We start from the raw sequence: 19,057 nt of genomic DNA on the forward strand, positions 1-19,057 counted from the left end.
TCAATTTACCATTCCTTGGAGGACTCTCCACTCTCACCTATTTCCTACTTTTATATGATTTTTTGTTTTGAACCTAATAGCCATTAGTCTCTACCAATATGGACAGTTGTGTTCTGCTTTCTGAAGCTTTCAGCCTTATCCTTAAGCCTCCCTCCAGACTCATAATTCAACACATCTTAAGTCTTTTGCTGAAGAATGATAATGTGCTTGAAGTCCCTTGCTTCAACAGTGTTTGCCCTTTGATGCTATGTGAGCTCTGGGTCTCTAATTCCCAGAAATACCCTCTTCTTTGGTCAACCACAGGTCTTCACTTCAAACCTATAGCAAGAATGGCCAGTTTTTCAGGGGAGAAAACTGTTGCTGGTCATTAGTTACCTCTGCACACATTTCTTCTCTCACGTTCTGGTTCTTGTTGTATATACAGTGATGGGGCCATAGCAATAGGATTGTTTCTTAATCAATCTGGTTATTGTACATGCCACCAATGGGAAAGTGAGCCTGCTATTACTAACCTGAGTAATGCTGTTCCTAAGATAAATTAGAGAGGTGTATGATACCCTGACAATTTCAGAGAAAGTTTAAATTTGCATCCTTTTGGTGTGGGGAGTGGCATCTGAGGATTGAACTCAGGGGCAATAAATCACTGATCAACATCCAGAGCCCTATTTTTGTATTTTGTTTAGAGACAGGGTTTCTCTCAGTTGCTTTGCACCTTGTTTTTGTTGAGGCTGGCTTCGAACTCTGAATCTTTCTGCCTCAGCCTCGCAAGCTACTGGGATTACTACAGTTGTGAACCACTACACCTGGCTAGATTTGCATTCTTTTTTTTTTTTTTTTTTTTTTTTTTTTTTTTTTTTTTTTTTTTTTTGGTGGTGCTGGGGATCGAACCAAGGGCCTTATTCATTCAAGGCAAGCACTCTATCAACTGAGCTATATTCCCAACCCTATATTTGCATTCTTATTCCTACAAAAATTAAATATGTTTCTTGGTAATCCATGTATGCATCATATTCCCTTTGATTAATATTCATAGTTGATTTGAGCTCCTGTCTTAACTTTTAACCTCAGTATTCTTCAATATGAAGAATAAGATTTTCTTAAGCAGTTGTTGATCCCCAGTTTTCATCATCTAACTTTAACTTTTCCACTCATCCAAAATATTGAGGATTTTTAAGAAATGGGCTAGGTGTATTTGTGCACACCTCTAATCCCAGTGGCACCTGAAGCTGAGGCAGGAGAAGTCAAGGCCAGCCTCAGACATTTAGCATGATCCTAACTAAGCAACCTAGTAAGATGCTGCTTCCAAATAAAATTTAAAAGGACTGATGATGTAGCTCAAGGGTAAAGCACCTTGGAGTTCAAGTCACAGTACAAAAAACAAACTAACGAACGAACCCTACACAAAATGGGCCCTTATAGTGGCATTTGACTGCAATGTTCATTTCCTTCTAGTAATAGTTAATGACGTTCTATATACTGTATTTATTATTAAGAGTCCAAAAGAATAGAAGGCTTGGTTCCTGTCCTAAAAATAAATACATATTTTCTTTCAGGATGACTTACAGAAATAATATTTCAAAATTGTCACATGTGTTTTGAAAATTTATACACGTATTTATATACATATATGTATACACATAATTTATATACGTACTTATAAATAAAATATAGAGAATTTATATATTCATATACTAAAATTATAATTCAGGCAGAAGGAAAGAGACACAAGTTTTAAATGTACTTTAGAAATCAATTTATGTAGGATCACAGTTATGACCTTGAAGGCGGAGTAAGAATTTTGCACAATGGATAAGGGGAGAAGTTATGGATGCATGACATCTAGTACTTCTGGGGAACTTGTCTTTCTATCTGATAAAGGTGCAGATGTCTCAGCCAGAGAAGCAGCCTGCTTTATTGATGACAGCCTCATATCTTGATCTCTCTATTCTTTTGATTAGGAAAACACAGAAAGTTAACCTAGAATAAGTTTTTCCATTTTAACCTAATGCCCTATATTTCAGAGGATCTGTGCATCTATCAGATACTGCATTCAGTATTGTTTTTGTATTTTTCACACATACATACCACATACATATAATTAAGTTTTTTATACAATAACATTTATTGCATCTTAAAACAATTCTCATTTTAATAATTATTTTAAACGTATGAATATAAACATCCAAACTCCTCTTTCTAGTTCTCCTCCCTACACAAAGGACCTCTATGGGCTTAGCAACCCCTTCAAATCACCCTTTGTAGCCTAGTCTTAAATTCTCTTGAAATCATAAAACACCACGTGCAGAATTTTCACCATTATCTTCAATTTGGTGTAGTACATTTCAGTTCAAGAAATATTTAAATAAACTCCTTCCATTGGTATTTATTCCTAGCCCTCACTTTCCTTTCATAGCATCTGTTATCACACATTTTTTTGGTGAAGAGGTGGACAGAAATATTCTCAGTTGCTTTCACAGTTCATAGTATTGACATGATCTTCCTTTACTAATTATTCTTCAATCTCTTTTCACATAATTAATAAAAAATGAAGTCAGGCATGGTGACACACATCTGTAATCCCAGTGTCCTGGGAGGCTGAGACAGGAGGATTGCAGGTTTGAGGACAGCCTCAGCAACTTAACAAGGCCTTGAATAACTTAGTGAGCTCCTGTCTCAAAAAAAAAAAAAAAATCTGGGCTTGCAGCTCAGTTGTAAAGTGCCTCAGGGTTAATTCCCCAGTATCCCCCCCACACACAAAAAAATTCATATATATTTGAATATATACATATTTTATGTATGTATTGTAAATCCACAATTGTTAAGACTTTTCTAAACTGTGGGAAAATAAGGTATCAATGTCCACCTTTTTTTTTTTGGACCACAAAGGAATAGTTTGCAGAATTTACTCATTTTCAAAACTATAAGAAGGAAGATACTAACTTATTAAATAATATAAACTTTCTCTAAAATATTTTCTTTGTAACTCTATTTACAAAGGATAATCTCCCAAGTTAGAAATATTATGTCTACTGTATATTATACATGACACTGATGTTCTTGCCATATAGAATGGTGTTTTTTTTTTCTTTTTTAATTGTGGGCCTCTGAAGTAGATAATGCCTATAAAAGCATGTCTATGAAAAAAAATCAATGCTTTTGATGTTTTCTCCCTGTTTTTCTGTACTAGAAAAAAAACCCTAATTGATATGCTTCAAGATGTAAGTTTACTAAACTTTCTTTTCTTTGGTACTGGGGATTTACCTCAGTTTTATTTAACCACTGAGCCACATCCCAGCCCTTTCAATTTTTTTTATTTTGAGACAAGGTCTTGCTAAGTTGCTTAGAGCCTCCCTAAGTTGCTAAGGCTGACTTTGAACTTGTGATAACTCCTTCTTCATCCTCCCAAGTTGCTGGGATTACAGGTATACACCGTCATCCCTGGCTAGTTAACTGATTTTCTAAAAGGTGGTACCTTCTAGAATTGTACAGCACTCACTGATATGAAAACTGATTTCTTGAAGAGTCTTGAGGAATTCTTAATGGCTTCAGAAAGAACTCCCAAACTTCCTTGACAATCCAGATTAGGGTCACCAGTCAGGGGCTCATAATTGCAAGGCCAACCACCCTGTCCATATTTTACTTCCCCAGCCCCCCCAAAAGATTAACTATTTATTTATTTCTGACCAGATTGTGTTTGCTGGCATTAATGTGCTCTCAGCTGATTTCTGATGCTAGGCTACCTTCACTGGTATATTTTATTGAATTTGGTTATTTGAGTCATTGCCTTACTTTTCATAAGATATAATTCACTGGACCAGTAAGAGCAGTATGTTAATGTTGATACCACCAGAATCGCAAAGGATATCTGTTACATTCTAGATTTCTTTTCAGCAACAATAAAATATCTAAGCTATTTGAAAGAAAATCAATCATAAAATGCTCGTTGTATGTCAGAAACTATTCAACAATATCTGATATTTTTACAACAATGAACATGAAAATGAACTGAAATTGTTAAATTCAGAGAATGTATGTTATAGTTCTCTTGATTCTTTTATCAAAATTCATCTTTCAGAGAACTATAAACACTACAAATGTGATTCTACTTATCTATACAATTATTTCTCAGATTTTGGACTGGAGTCAAATACTAACAATTACCAATATCTAAAATGGTCTTAATATTCTGAATAAGAAAGAATCTCACAATATAAACAATAGAAGAAGTTTCTCAGAACTAGTCATCTGACTTTTACAGGAAGTACTAGTATTTTTTTTTTCCTTTCCTTATCCCTCTCCCTCCCTTCCTCCCCCACCGCCCCATCTCTCTCTCTCTCTCTCTCTCTCTCTCTCTCTCTCTCTCTCTTTCTTTCCTTTCCTTTTCTTTTCTTTTCTTTTCTTTAGTTTCTTTCCTACCAAGAATTGAACCCAAAGGCACTTAATCACTGTGCCATATCCTCATCCCCTTTTATTTTTGATACAGGGTTTAACCAGGTTGCTTACAGCATCTCTAAACTGATTGGGCTGGCTTTGAACCTGTGATCCTCCTGCCACAGCCTCCTAAACCCCTGGCATGTGCCACTATGACTGGCTTGGTATTTATTTTCACTTTTAAATTTTTTCAATATTTTTTTCTAGCCAAAAGTGGAAAAATGAGGTAAAAGCCTTTATGGATTCTTTCAGTAACATGTTAAACGTCTATGTACTCTGAAGATAGATTCTTTTATTGTTTTAGTGATATTTTCTTATTTTATGAATGAACAGAAAAAAATGAACTGCTATCAAGAGGTAAAAGATTTGCTATGGTCTGAATATATGTTTCACCCTAAATTCACATTTTGAATCCCTATCCTCCAAGGTGATGGTATTAGATGGGCCTTTGGGTGGTGGATAGGATGTGCAGGTTAAAAAACCTTCAGGAATAAGATGGGTACAGTGCCCTTATATAAGAAGCCTCAGGCAGACCCCTGGTTCCTTCTGCCATGGAGGGCACAGCCAGAAGGTACGGAAGAGAAGGTGTCAGCAGACCCTGAATCTGCTGACACATTGTTCTTGGACTTTCCAGCCTCCAGAACTGTGAATGTAAATTTCTGTTGTATAGAAACTATGTGTCTGTAGAGCTGATTATAGCAGACTGAACACTGTGAAACAAGGATCCTCCAACATGAACCCATCCTGGAGTTTACTCTTGATTTAACTTCCATGTAATAAACAATTGACTCTCTAGTTCCTAAGCTGGGTAATCCAGAGTTCCTTTTAGCTTATAAGCTTTATTTTATGTAAATATCTCAAATAACTGCTTTATTAGAAATTCTATAAAAATATCAGATATGTGCTACATTTCAAATTACCAGGCATTTATTAATCATTTATATTTCAAATAATTCTTTAATATAAATGGATTGCTTAGTTTTAAATATTACAACTAGTCAATATAAACAAACGTAATGATGTTATAATTAAACATATCTGAATAAAGTTAAGGCATAGGAAGATGACTTTTAAATGTGCAGTACAGTACCAGTTGTTCTATTTTCATTAGTTGTCATGTATCTTGCCATGTCCTTTATCTGCTTGTGAATTTACAAGTAACACAGCAGGTTGTGAATTTTTAATAGGCTTTCCTCAAGGAAAGAAAAGGTCAGTATTATCATAAATTTCTTCTTAAAGATTTGTGGCACAAATGTTTCACACCGCAAAACAGGTGTTAGTGAGAAACTAAAGCCATAATAATCTAATATTTTTTCCCTGTTTAAAGAAAACTTAGTCTCATATAATAAAATAGCACAAGACAAGTTCTTATGAAAGTTATTTCTCTGTAAATAGATGCGATAAGTTTTTTAACACATGTTCCATTGATGCCTCTTCTCTGCAACAAAAATAAGTGATCTTATTCAATTAAATGTTTAACAAATTCAAGCACTGACTCCTCATATCCAAATAAAAAAAGGAAGAGTAATTAGAGGGTTGCAATCATAATAATTAATTATTGTCTGAACTTAGTAAATGAGGCAGAACAAGAAATAAACTGTATCACACATACACAGAATGACGGAAGGAAACAATGCCAGTGCACATGTGAATAGAGTATGCTCAGAAAAGATGATTGGAAAACTAAGGAGATATGTAAAAATAGAGGAGAAGGATTGCCCATTTGTCTCTTCCTATGTCTGCTAGGAAAGCATCAGCATTCGGTGTCCCTGCAAGGAGCTGCCTTTAACAACCATGGGTTTTATCTTCGGGAAGAGGCATTTTCTCCAATCTCGAGAGTATAGGAATTCATCTCTCTGACTCATTTAGTATGACAGATATCAATTTTAGTTTTTTACTTATACATTTCTCAATTTTTTAAAAACCCTTCTATCATTAAACAGAGGTTAATATCAAGACAGTAAATAAGGTCATTTTAATCTTTGTTTTCTTTTTGTTTGTTTTTAGTTGTAAATGGACACAATACATTTATTTTATTTATTTATTTTTAGGTGGTGCTGATATTTGAACCCAGTGCCTCACACATGACATGCTAGCCAAAATCTCTACCACTGAGCTACGTGCTCAGTTCCAACATTTGTTTTTCTTTTTCTTTTCTTTGTTCCTTTTTTTTTTAAAATTCCTTTGCTTACTGTCTTTTTTTTTTTTTTTTGCAGTACTTGAAATTTAATGCAGGGACACTCTTCAGTGATTTACATCCCCAGCCCTTTTTAATTTTTATTTTGAGACAGTGTCTGACTAAGTTGTTAAAGGTGGTCTCAAATTGCAAATCTTCCTGCCTTAACTTCCCTGGTAGCTGGGATTACAGCTGTGCATCACAACATCCAGCTTCATGTTTTACTCTTTTTAAAAAAAATATATTTATTTATTTATTACTCTTAACTAATATAATAGAGTTTACTTGTGGCCCTCTGTAAGCAAAGTTTTCTTTAAATACAAATTATCATTACTTCAATATTGTATAGTTCAAAAAATTATTGTCTATAGTTTCTTAACAATAAAACACAAATACATAGAGAAAACTAATGCGATGGTTAGAATTATAACTATTTTATTCTCTTAGTTATATTTCTGTTGGAGAAAGTAGACATCCTTCATTTTCCAATTTTTAATGTCACAGTCTGACTTACAATTCTCATCTCTTTGATTCCCTGCTACATGTACAATTTTCTAATCCAATGGAAACTCCCACAGTATGTGATCCAATTATAGGATCTAATTTTTACTCTCTGTAGTATAATGTAAGTATAGGTAAAAATCCTGCTGTGATTTATATTCTAAAATTCAGCATTATAGAAATTAATATCTCACCATATGAGCAGCTTTATAAATATGTTTTATTGATTAGAATAGTTGAACTGATTTTAATCAGTTTCATATCTTGCTTTATATCCTTGACCAAAATCTATGTTCTATATTCATCCTCTTTTCTAAGATGTAAAATTTGTAAAATGGAAAACTTTTCCTAGTTCAAATGTCTTCTTATTCTTAATTGGGTAGTTTGGTTGTGTATACTTAACAAACCCTCCATTATTCCTGTAGGCTAGTTTGGTAGCTGTCCTGTGAATATCCATCCACACTTTGTTTGAATCTTTCATTGAACTAGAATGAAATTTTTGATTTCACTTAGTTGTACCTGACTCTTCTGATAATAAACAAATATTTATCCATTCAAATTACTGAATGAATAAAAAAAATCAGAACTGTCTATTGCAAACCATAAAGTCATCTGTTCAAATGATGGATATTGATATTATCAATGCTCTTTTCTTGAATTATTTTGATTCCCAGGCAGAAAGAAATGTGCAATGCCTAGATCTGCCATATGGAAAATTACCACTGTGTGGTACATGCATATAATTGGAAAGTTTCCCAGCAACTATGTGCATTTTCATTTACTAAAAAGCATCAATCTTGTGACTTTTTGAGAGTGGTTCCCTGGACAACACAATCATATGTTACTTCTAAGAGCTTTTCAGTTAAAAGTAGATATTTCCTGAGTTTTCCACCCCTACCTTACTGTTTATGAATAGCTAAAAATGTATTTAAAATTTTGTTCTCTAATTTCTTTATCTTTGTCTCTAAAGTGAATATGCCTTTTGGGTTTTCTGTCTTGCATTATATTTGTAATAATGAGTTATCAATCCTGAAATAAGAGAAATAAAAATATTTTTCAAGAGTTGATAGGTAAATACAAATTACTGATAATCATTAAAAATCAAACTACTTTTGTTGATAGTGCTAATATTAGAAATTAAGAAAAATCTACAATTTATTAAATATATCTTAAGGCAAATAATAAAAATTTGAAGTGTAATATTTTGTTTCAAATAATAAAACTGTAATCCTAACATAAAAATGTTTACTGGTTGTGTGCTACAAGTGAAGAAAACCTTACAATCCTTGTGGTTTTCAAAGCCAAACTTCGTGCTTCCTATGGCCAACCTCATTCCTTAAGGACACAAATCCAGTGGAAGGCAAGAGATACACTCACTAGAATCTATATCCATTTTTATAATCCACAATGCATGAGGGACACATTACTACCTGCTCAAACATCCTTGGGCTTCCTTTAGGTTCTATGGGTATCTCTTCTCCAAGTCTTCTTAAGACCAAATTCACTCACTGATACCTGTATCCATAAGTCTGGGGGCTGACCTTATAGGTGGGTATCTGGTGACAGGCAGAATATACGGAACTTTCCCATGACACACAGATTCCTGGGTTTGCATTTGTACTCACTCTGATGGTACTGGAATGGGATGTCCATGTGGATGCATGCAAAGCTCTTTGATGTGAATTAATTTTGAAAGATTGAGTGTGGTTTTCTTTGGACACAAGCAAGGAAGAAAGAAAAAGACTTGCCCTGCATTGTCTTGCCATTTAAGGATTTTAAGAAGATAGATTTGATAAGGCAAGAAGCCAGAACATTTTTTATTTTATAGTTTCCTATTTTTTTCAGTAATAAGTATCAAATAATTTTTAATTTGACTTACGACATATATATTGTGTGTTTTTTTGTAGATTTCTATCTGAACTTGTGCTATGAGACCTACAAACATTTATGAGGTAGTCTCTGTCTTTTCTTTGAACCAAAAATGGTGTATATTTTTCCTAAAGTATACACTATGCTTTTCAGCTTTGTCTATCTTACAAATCCTAAAATATTTCTAATTCCCCGATAGAAATACAATGACTAATAATAAGTTTGTAGAAGGTGAAATTCCTGCAAAATATGAGAGTTAAAGACTTTTCCATACAGCAAAAGATTGAGAGAACTCTTTACAACAACACATCAAGACTGATGGTTGCTGTCTCAATCAGATTTATTTGCCCATGAAAATGGTTATTTACCAAGTAAAGGGAAGAAGGGATTTGGTTCATTTTATTACTTTTTCCCATTTATAAGAAAAAAATCACAATGATACATAAAAGACTATTCCTGGTGCTTAAAGCATATAAATGAGCGTTATCAAACCTATTCAACTCTCATTTCCAGAAGTAAGATTACTGACCCCATTATTCTGTTATGGGATTTGAAGGACCTTCTTTGAATTCTTTCAGCATTATTCGCCTTTAAACGTTATCATGGATATGCTCATTTTTATTTCCCATAGCTTCATTTAGACCAAGATAAAGGAGATGGATCACTCAAATATATTTTATCTGGAGATGGAGCTGGAACTCTTTTTATTATTGATGAAAAAACAGGTGATATTCATGCCACAAGAAGAATTGATAGGGAGGAAATGGCCTTTTACACTCTACGTGCGCAAGCAATTAACAGAAGAACTCTGCGGCTAGTGGAGCCAGAATCTGAATTTGTGATAAAAATCCATGATATCAATGACAATGAACCAACATTTACAGAAGAAATTTACACAGCTAGTGTTCCTGAAATGTCTGTTGTAGGTAAGTTTATTTACAGCATTATGAAGATATTTAAAACATGAAAAATTTCAAGGAATACTTAAAATATTAGGATAAATTAACTGAAAACATTTTTTATATTCCTTATCAAGACTACATATTTAACATTATTTTAGTTAGGAAATAAGGAAAAAAGAAATTAATTCATTTCACAGTGCTTGTGAATTTGTAAAACATATATATATATATATATATATATATATATATATATATATATGATAGATCTTCTTTTAAAAATTAATTAAAAATTGACTTTCAATAGAAAAATGTGAGAATATTAATTTTATGTCACATAGATTTGTTTAAAAGATGTGTAAAATTCTGTCCTAGGATATAATTATAGTCATCTCTTTCTTTCCACAAAGGCTGGTTCAGGGCTGCCCACAGATACTGAAATTCTTGGATGCTCAATTTCCTCATATAAAATCACACAGTATTTGCATACAATGAATACCCATCCACACATGTATTTTAAATCATTTCTAGATTATTTATAATACCTACTGCAATAAAAATGCTATAGAAATAGTAGCTATGCTACATTGGATAGAGACTATTACAGGAAAAACTTCTACTCATATTCAGTAAATTTACATTTTTAAAAAATATTTTTGAACCTAGGAAAATTGAGTCCTAAAATAAAGAACCTGCAGATATAGGTGGCCAATGATTTTAAGAATAGTATTGCCTGTTGCAGTGGTTCACACATGTAAAGCCAGTCACTGGAGAGATGGAGGCAAGAGAATTCTAATCCTGAGGCCAGCCTGAGTAGCTTACTGAGAACCTGTCTCAAATAAATAGAAAGATTGGGGTTTATGCACAGTGGAAGACCATTTGGCTAGCATTCAAGAGGCCTTGGGTTTAATTACAGTACCACATACACACAAGAAAAATATTACTATTAATGCAATATAGAATTTTAGCTATGTGTATTAGTTACAAATTACCAAAAGAGTTTATTTAGCTTATCTATATATACCAAATGATGGAATTCAATTACTGATTTATTTCTTATTATGTATTAAGATACTCATTTATTATAACACATATATGTATACATACACATACATAGATGTATTTGTATATATAAAATATACATGTATATAAAAATATACAATATATTTAAACCTGCTGATATGAATCTCAAATTGAAATAAACCTCCAGTTGAAAACACACAATTAATCATTTGCTGGTAGAGAATTACAAGGCTGAATTTTGAAACTTATAAAACAGAAGTCATGAAAAGGGTAAAATTCAAGAAAGTGGAGTTTACTTTTTCAATTTAAATAAAAATAAACATATTTGTAGTAGAATAATGCTAATACTGTCATTTTTAATTAGATAGAGGATGACAAAGAATTAAATGCACCAAGAAATTCAGATAATATTTTTAGAGAGACACACATTTGAATTTAATACAAATACACACTTTTCAAATGTATGTACATTTTTTAAACTGATGTGACCGCTATGATGACTTTTTTTTTAACATGTAACAATTTAAATAGTAATGTTTTAAACTGCAATTCTCAAAAGATTTGGTCTGGATTGTTATTTAATGTTTACTTACTAAATTCCAAGGGCTTGGGACAATCACCTAACTCTAAAGCCCTTATAAATATCATGAACTTTATTAGATTTTAGTAGTTCATAAAAATTAGGATCATCTTAGATTGTTTCTAAGTTTAGAATTTAATATATTCATAAAGATGTATTCTAGATCAGATGTTAATTATTTTTAGAGTTAATTAGTGCAGGGGTGAGGAAGAGAACAGATTTATTACTTTGTGCTTAGATATGCCTTTAAAAAAAACAAATCTATTATATAAAAATAAATTTAAATATCAAACCTGAGAATTTGAAAAAATGATCATATTTGTTAACATTTGAAAAACTGCAGCATTATCTATTTTATACATAAAATACTGTTGATTAAATATAGATTATGCAGTTGAACTTAAAGTTGAACTGCAGTAACACTATATAAATATAAAAATCAAATATTTATACTTTATCATCTTACTATAAAGCCCTTATAAATATGAACTTTATTTTAGTAGTTCATGAAATACACACACACACACACACACACACACATATAATTGATTATCATCCAAATTATATGTAAAAGTTTTATTAAGTGGCCATTATTAAAGACAAACATCAATGAAGTCTTCAATGGAGCTTTTGCTCCTCCTTCTGGTACTGTGCAGAACTAAGCTGAGTTTGGATACTTCAGGTACTTCTGTGGTGCAAGTCACAGCTACAGATGCCGATGACCCTTCCTATGGGAACAGCACCAGAGTCATTTACAGCATACTTCAAGGGCAGCCCTATTTCTCTGTGGAGCCGGAAACAGGTCAGGAATAATGAATCGGTGTTCATTCATTTAACCATCTTTGTCATCTTTATTAGTACAGAGAGGGGAGAATGAGAACAAAGCATTAATACTCATGAAAGTCTGAGGATGCCACAATTAAAGATGACAAAACTCAATGTTAAAATATCAAATATGCTAATGGAAATGTAATTGTTTTCGTGTTTTTATACATGGATTCAGGTGACTCTAGAATACACTGGGAACTGCCAGAATATATTTATCTGGAATTATTTTTACAATTAATAGAAATCAATATCAAAAGAATATCTTTTAAAAATTCACTAGTCTAAAAATACTACTTGTGAGCTGAATCAAATAATAACTGAAAATCCAGTTAGAATAATGAAAGTATTTGTATTTTCTTCAGGTATCATCAGAACTGCTTTACCAAATATGAACAGAGAAAACAGAGAACAATACCAGGTGGTCATCCAAGCCAAAGGCATGGGTGGCTAGATGGGAGGTTTGTCTGGGACCACCACAGTGAACATCACACTGACAGACATCAATGACAATCCACCTCGCTTCCCAAAGAGTAAGTGGCCTTTAATGGTAATTTATGCTCATTCTAAAGAAAGTTTTAGAATTTTTTTTTTAAGTTTTAGAAAAATAAAACAAAATAGAGTTAAAAGAAGAAATAAAAAAGGAACTATCAATTTTATTTGAAACACTTGAAAATGTGCTAAACAAATGAACTAAAACTATATGTTGATGAGTTCACTGTTATTCAAAATAAAATGAAATATTTCAGGCATATTTTATTCAGACAGGAGCTGTGATTAACAAACATCTTTATATTTATACATTTAGTTTAATATTTTACTGAAAATGCACTGTTATAATTAACAATTCACTCCTCTCTATTTAGAACTTAATAAAAGGACGCTAGCTTAAAGGTAAATTTTTATGATACAAAATATAATTTGACTAATTATAAATACTTCATCAGAAAGGGCTATATAGAAAAATCTTCTAAACCTGAGAAATATTTCCAATCACTGTGTATTTAATGTCAACTGTTAACACTTCAAATCCTCAAAATAAATTCAGAATATATTAAGACCCCCTAGCTTCTGCCCTTATAATACATACATTTATTCTTTTTTTTCTTGTACAAATTTGTGTGACTACATGCCTAATTGTACATACAGAGAATGATAATGAGTCTCAGTGGACACACCCAAGACCAAATCAATTTTTTTCTATTCTAAAAGAGCCTATACTTCAAGATGGAATTTAATGTTGTTAGAAATGAGACATAAAAATCAAATTCTAGTGATAATCTAATTTCTCATCATTTGCTGAATATTTACTTCTAAATATATCTCCATTTCAGTTAGTGTTTTGGTTTAAATATTTTCCTATAAAATATTAAAATATAAAATGCAATGGCTTTTTTGTGATATTTGTATCTTTGAAGACTATTACTCAGAATGAATGATAGTGTAAGAATTCACTGTGGGTTTCTTTTTTTCTTTCTTTTTTTTTGCTATTTATTTATTTACTTTTGTAGTTCTAGATGGACAGCATGCCTTTATTTTATTTATTTACTGAGCTATAGCCCCAGCACTGTTGGATGATTTGAAAGCATTTTATTCTTTTCTCTGTTTTTTAATCAAAATGTGATGATTAGTAGTGTATTTTTTAAATTATATTGCCTACAATTACTTATGTGAAGGAATGTTAAGTTCAGATAGAACCTTCTTCAGAGGACCAATGGCCTGCCTCTGTACCCATGGAGACTGCTTGCTGGGTGTTTGATGCAAGTGCCCATCACACATAAGGTTGAGCCCAGGACAATGAGGAAGGATGGCATCCATGTACTCTATTTTCAAGAAATCAGGTTTCATCTTCACATTATCTTTGACAATTTACAATAAAAAGCAAACTGATAATAAATACACATAATTCCATAAAACAGGTTTAAAGATATAAACAATTTAAAAGAAATTTCATAACAGGAAAAAAAAAGAACACTGTAAATATACAAGATCATTAAGATGGAGAAAGAAGGACTGAGGTAGGGAGGAGGGTAGGGCGAGTAAGGTATTGAGTTAAATTGATCATATTTTGTTTTAAAGTATGTATGAACATATCATATTAAAACCCACAATTCTGTATAATAAATATGCACCAATTAAAAATTAAATAAAACAAATTTTAGATTACAAATGTATTCCTGGGAGAATGAACATGCAAATTGAAGAGAATAAGCCATAACTAATTAATTTCACAATGTACAATGAGCAAAGTATTTTGGAAAAAAAATGTATTTTATCAGTAGTTAATAATCGTTTGGATTAGTACTATATTCTTAAATTCTCAGTAGTCTAAAATGCAGTCCATTCACTAATAGCACATTTGATAAACAAATATATCGATTCTAATTAAATTAAGAAAATTAGACATTTTATAGGCAGTAATGATCAATGAAAATACACTTGATTTTGTTTTCAATTGCTGTGAGTCCTTTATTCATTCATTTAATAAATATTTCTTTTTATTTTATTAACTTGAAATTTTTGATTGCCATCTCTTAGGCACAATATATAAACCCTGCTGTAGTAACAGTGGCAATAATAATCATTAAGATGCTAATAATAATGAAAGGAAGAAACTGCAATAATTTTTGCATTTTCTAAATGGCATTTTTATAGGTCACTGTGCCATATTATTTATTGACCTACCTTATTTAATCAGAACAACTCATTCAGATGAGTGTTATGATCTCAATTATATAAATGAGAAGAAAATGAGTGGTTAAAGATGTTAAGGCCAAAGTGATAGTTATGACAGAGATGTGTTGACATCAATGTTCAATTCTAAATGTGAAGCACAATATATTTAAAGGGATTTTAGCACATCCTGCTTCCTGACTCATTATTTTAAAATATGGATGGAAACATAATTTAGTGATTTTTATTTGCTAAATTATCTTTTATATTACAAACATTTGCAACTGTATCTGACTGTTGGGAACACTCAGTCATGGCAATTAGAATGTCATTTGATAGCCTAAATCATCTAACATTCAAGAAACTTGATTTTAATTTCTAATATCATTTTATTAGATACACAAAGTTAGTTCTGTTTATTTAATCTTTCATGTGCAATGTATCATAGAAATCTCATACTAACTTTGAAACTAAGAGTGGGTATAATAAAGAGAAAACCAATGCTGTCTACTAACAATATAATGTATTTAGAATGTTTGCTACATGTGTAAGTGTAAATTTTCTATCAGCCATGTTAAAAAAAATAAGGGAGACAGGAGGAATTTATTTTAATTATATACATGTATTTTTTTAAAAAATTTATTTTTGGTGTGTATGGACACAACACATTTTATTTGTATGTGGTGCTGAGGATCGAGCCTGGGTCCCACCTGTGCTAGGCGAGCATTCTCCTGCTGAGCCACAATCCCAGCCCTAATTATATATTTTTTAACCCAGTATTGTCCTTTATATATGTCATCAGTATAGGACACAGTTAGATAGTTTTCCATTCTTTTTCCCCTCCAAGTCTTATACTTGGGTCAAATATATTCCACTGTCATCAAATTTTAATTCAGATGAACTGCATTTTCTTTTTTTTTTTTTTAATTAATTTTTATTGTAGGTTGTTCAAAACATTACATAGTTTTTGATATATCATAATTCACACTTTGATTCAAGTGGGATATGAACTCCCATTTTTACCCCATATACAGATTGCAGAATCACATCAGTTGCACATTGATTTACATATTGCCATTCTGGAGTCTGTTGTATTCTGCTGCCTTTGCACAAGAGTTTGAGTGATTTGATTGTAACCTGCCATATTTGCAGTTCAGGAGCAGATCCTGCGATCAACCTGCATGAGACTCAGTGGTCTTGTACTTCTAAGAGCATTTTCACCTTGATGAACTAAACTGCACTTTCTATTTTCCAGTGTCATTAGTTACACTGGACACTAGTATATACTTTGTGGCCTGATGTACGACTAAATAAATAACTCTCTGAGGCATTGACTCACTGTCTAGCACTTAGTTTATTTATTTAGTGTCCAATAATGTTGATCTGTGCAAGTGCTGCTCTTTTAGCATCTTCATCTTTAAATATTATAAAAGTAGAGTCAAAACTTAAGCTTTCAATAAAGTTGAATCATCCAAATTTAATATTTCTCAATATGATGCATAAATACTTCTGTCATTTGGAAGGGACAGGGACCCATGCAAGCTAAGATGTCCTGACTCATTTGTTTATTTTATTGTGTAAATTTATAACAGTGGTTCTCAGTTTAGGGCAATTTTGCCTGCAAGATGTCAATTGTTGATATCTTGACATATTTTTTTGTGTTACCTGGTGGGTCCTACTGACATCTAGTGGATGGATGCTGGGGAGGCTGCTAAGAATCCTTATAATAAAAAAGACAATTATTTAAGCCAACATATCAATAATATTTAGGTTGACATTTTAAAATATGTTAAATGAATAACAATTAATTCATGTGACTCAAAATATTTTTTCTAAGGTTGCCTCAATAAGTTTAAAAACTGAAAGTGCATAAAATTAGGCAATTTGATTTTCTTGAACCTCAATCCCTGTATATAAATCACTTGTTACTCATAATAATGTTGCAAATAATCAATAAGGTCAGATAAATAAAATGGCTTCAGTAATTCTCATAGCATATAATAGTATTTCAATACATGGATTTTCTCTTGAGAAGGAAAAGGGTAAATATCAAGGATTATATCTCAGTTTTCAAATTTTAGTGTTTTTCTTGTTCTGATGCCAAGCTGCCATTTATTAATGGTCAAATATTAAATAAAAACACCTCAAACCTGGAAAGATATATAATCATGAGTTTCACAATAAACTAAATGTGCTTGTCTCATAAATAACTGCTTAACACTATCTTTAATGAGGACTACAGGGCAAATTAGTCAAATATTCAATGTTCCATGAGATTTGCTATTTCATTTTGCAAAAGTTAGAAAGATATTATATGTCCATACCTTAAATATATCTGTAATGCATCCCAATTTGAATATTTTAGGCCTATCCATCTACTTTTGTTCACTTCCTGTATGAATTTCCTAAAATCATAATAAAACCAAATAGGCTTTATGGAAATAATCTAAGCAAATATTAAATTACTGTAACTAGATCATAGTATTTTGGCAAAAGCAACTGGACAACAGGATTTTTTTCAAAATTACATTTTATTTATTTATTTTTAATAAAAACATCCCTGGAAAAATAATTCAATTTTAGTCAAGAGTCTTGAGAAGGAAAAGGGTAAATATCAAGGCTTATATGAGGGATATCTCATCTATAGTGAGCATGCTAGGCCCAGCTTCCTTACTTAAATGTTGCAGAGAACAGCTGCAGAACTCTACTCTCAATTTCTTTCAAGCAAAACAAAACAAAAACACCAGAAAGGAAGCCCCTCTTCTAGAGAAAAAGAGTTTGCAAAAGCAGTTAAACCGGTGGTCAGGTTTTCATTCACCTAGTTAGAGTCTAAGATTTGGCTCCAGTTTTTGAAGGAACTGCAAGTGTCAAGAAAGCAATAGGACTCAAGAGACTTGATTTGGTATACAAGACTAGCATCTGAGACTCAGGCAAAACAAACAGACCTGACCCACAAATGGGATGCAAACCCTTGCAAAATTTTCAGAGGCTACAGCTATCTACACAACACTGAAACAAAATACAAAGGGAACAGATTACTTTACATTCTAGCTAAGGATGTGTCTGCTGTCCTAGCATTTACTCACAGAACTTATTTCGTACAACTGAGGTTGAGAAATCATAAACCAATAGCAAGTAAATTTATGTAACGTCAGGTTAGCTGAGATTTTACGAAGGGAAAACTTTTAAATTATAAACCAAAGATCATGCAATGAATGAAAAACCCTCATTTGTGGTATATTAGATATATGTCAAATTAATATGATATATTATTTATATATATATATAATATATATAAATATAATATATATAAATATATATAAATATATATATATATATATATATATATATATATATATATATATATAAGATACATGTCAAATTAATGAGAATCTGATATGGTATTTATTATATAGCATCCAGATTTATCCAAAGTGTACTCAGAATAGTGAATTTATTACTGTCTGTTATATTTTTTTTCCCATGAACTATTGAGAATAGTAACAAAAATCAGTTGTTGTCCACCATTTATTAATGACCTGAGAACTAATGCAAAATTTCTCACAGGAAAGTTTTTGTTAAAATAAATTATAGGTGATGGATGAGCTTTGTAATTGAACATTAATTTAACAAGACTCATCTTCTGCATATTTCAAAACCATCCCTTAGCTGGGCACAGTATCATGTGCCTGTAATCAGCTTGGCAGGCTGAGGCAGGAGGAGTGCAAGTTCAAAGCCAGCCTCTGCAACTTAGTGAGGTCCTGAGCAACTTTAGCGAGACCCTGTCTCAAAATAAAATACAAAATAAGGTTGGGGAGTTGGCTCAGTGGTCAAAGTGCCTCTGAGTTCAATCCCTGGTACCCAATAAAACAACAACAAAAAAAAAGAAAACGCTGTCTCTTCATATTTCCCTTCGATTATGACTAAAGATTATACACAACTATAACTATTTAAAAGAAAAAATAAAAAACAATTCAGAATCACTGAGGTCTGGAAACAATTTCATATTTATATATGCTTTTTGTTCTTTTTATTTGGATGTTCTTTTTTATTACAGCTTTATAGTTATACATAGCAGTT

The 19,057-nt window shown here is 31.9% G+C and overlaps 1 protein-coding gene across 1 annotated transcript in view; it reads left to right on the plus strand.

Moving 5' to 3' along the window:
- The first annotated feature begins 4,926 nt into the window (after positions 1-4,926).
- Positions 4,927-19,057, plus strand: part of LOC143388537 (cadherin-10-like) — a 57,781-nt gene continuing 43,650 nt past the window's right edge. Inside the window, 4 exon segments of the mRNA XM_077107902.1 lie at positions 4,927-5,082; positions 9,609-9,903; positions 12,162-12,281; positions 12,670-12,837. Of these exon segments, the coding sequence (XP_076964017.1) occupies positions 4,927-5,082; positions 9,609-9,903; positions 12,162-12,281; positions 12,670-12,837 (739 nt within the window).

Source organism: Callospermophilus lateralis (genome assembly GCF_048772815.1).
Source record: "Callospermophilus lateralis isolate mCalLat2 chromosome 11 unlocalized genomic scaffold, mCalLat2.hap1 SUPER_11_unloc_2, whole genome shotgun sequence".
NCBI lineage: Eukaryota > Metazoa > Chordata > Mammalia > Rodentia > Sciuridae > Callospermophilus > Callospermophilus lateralis.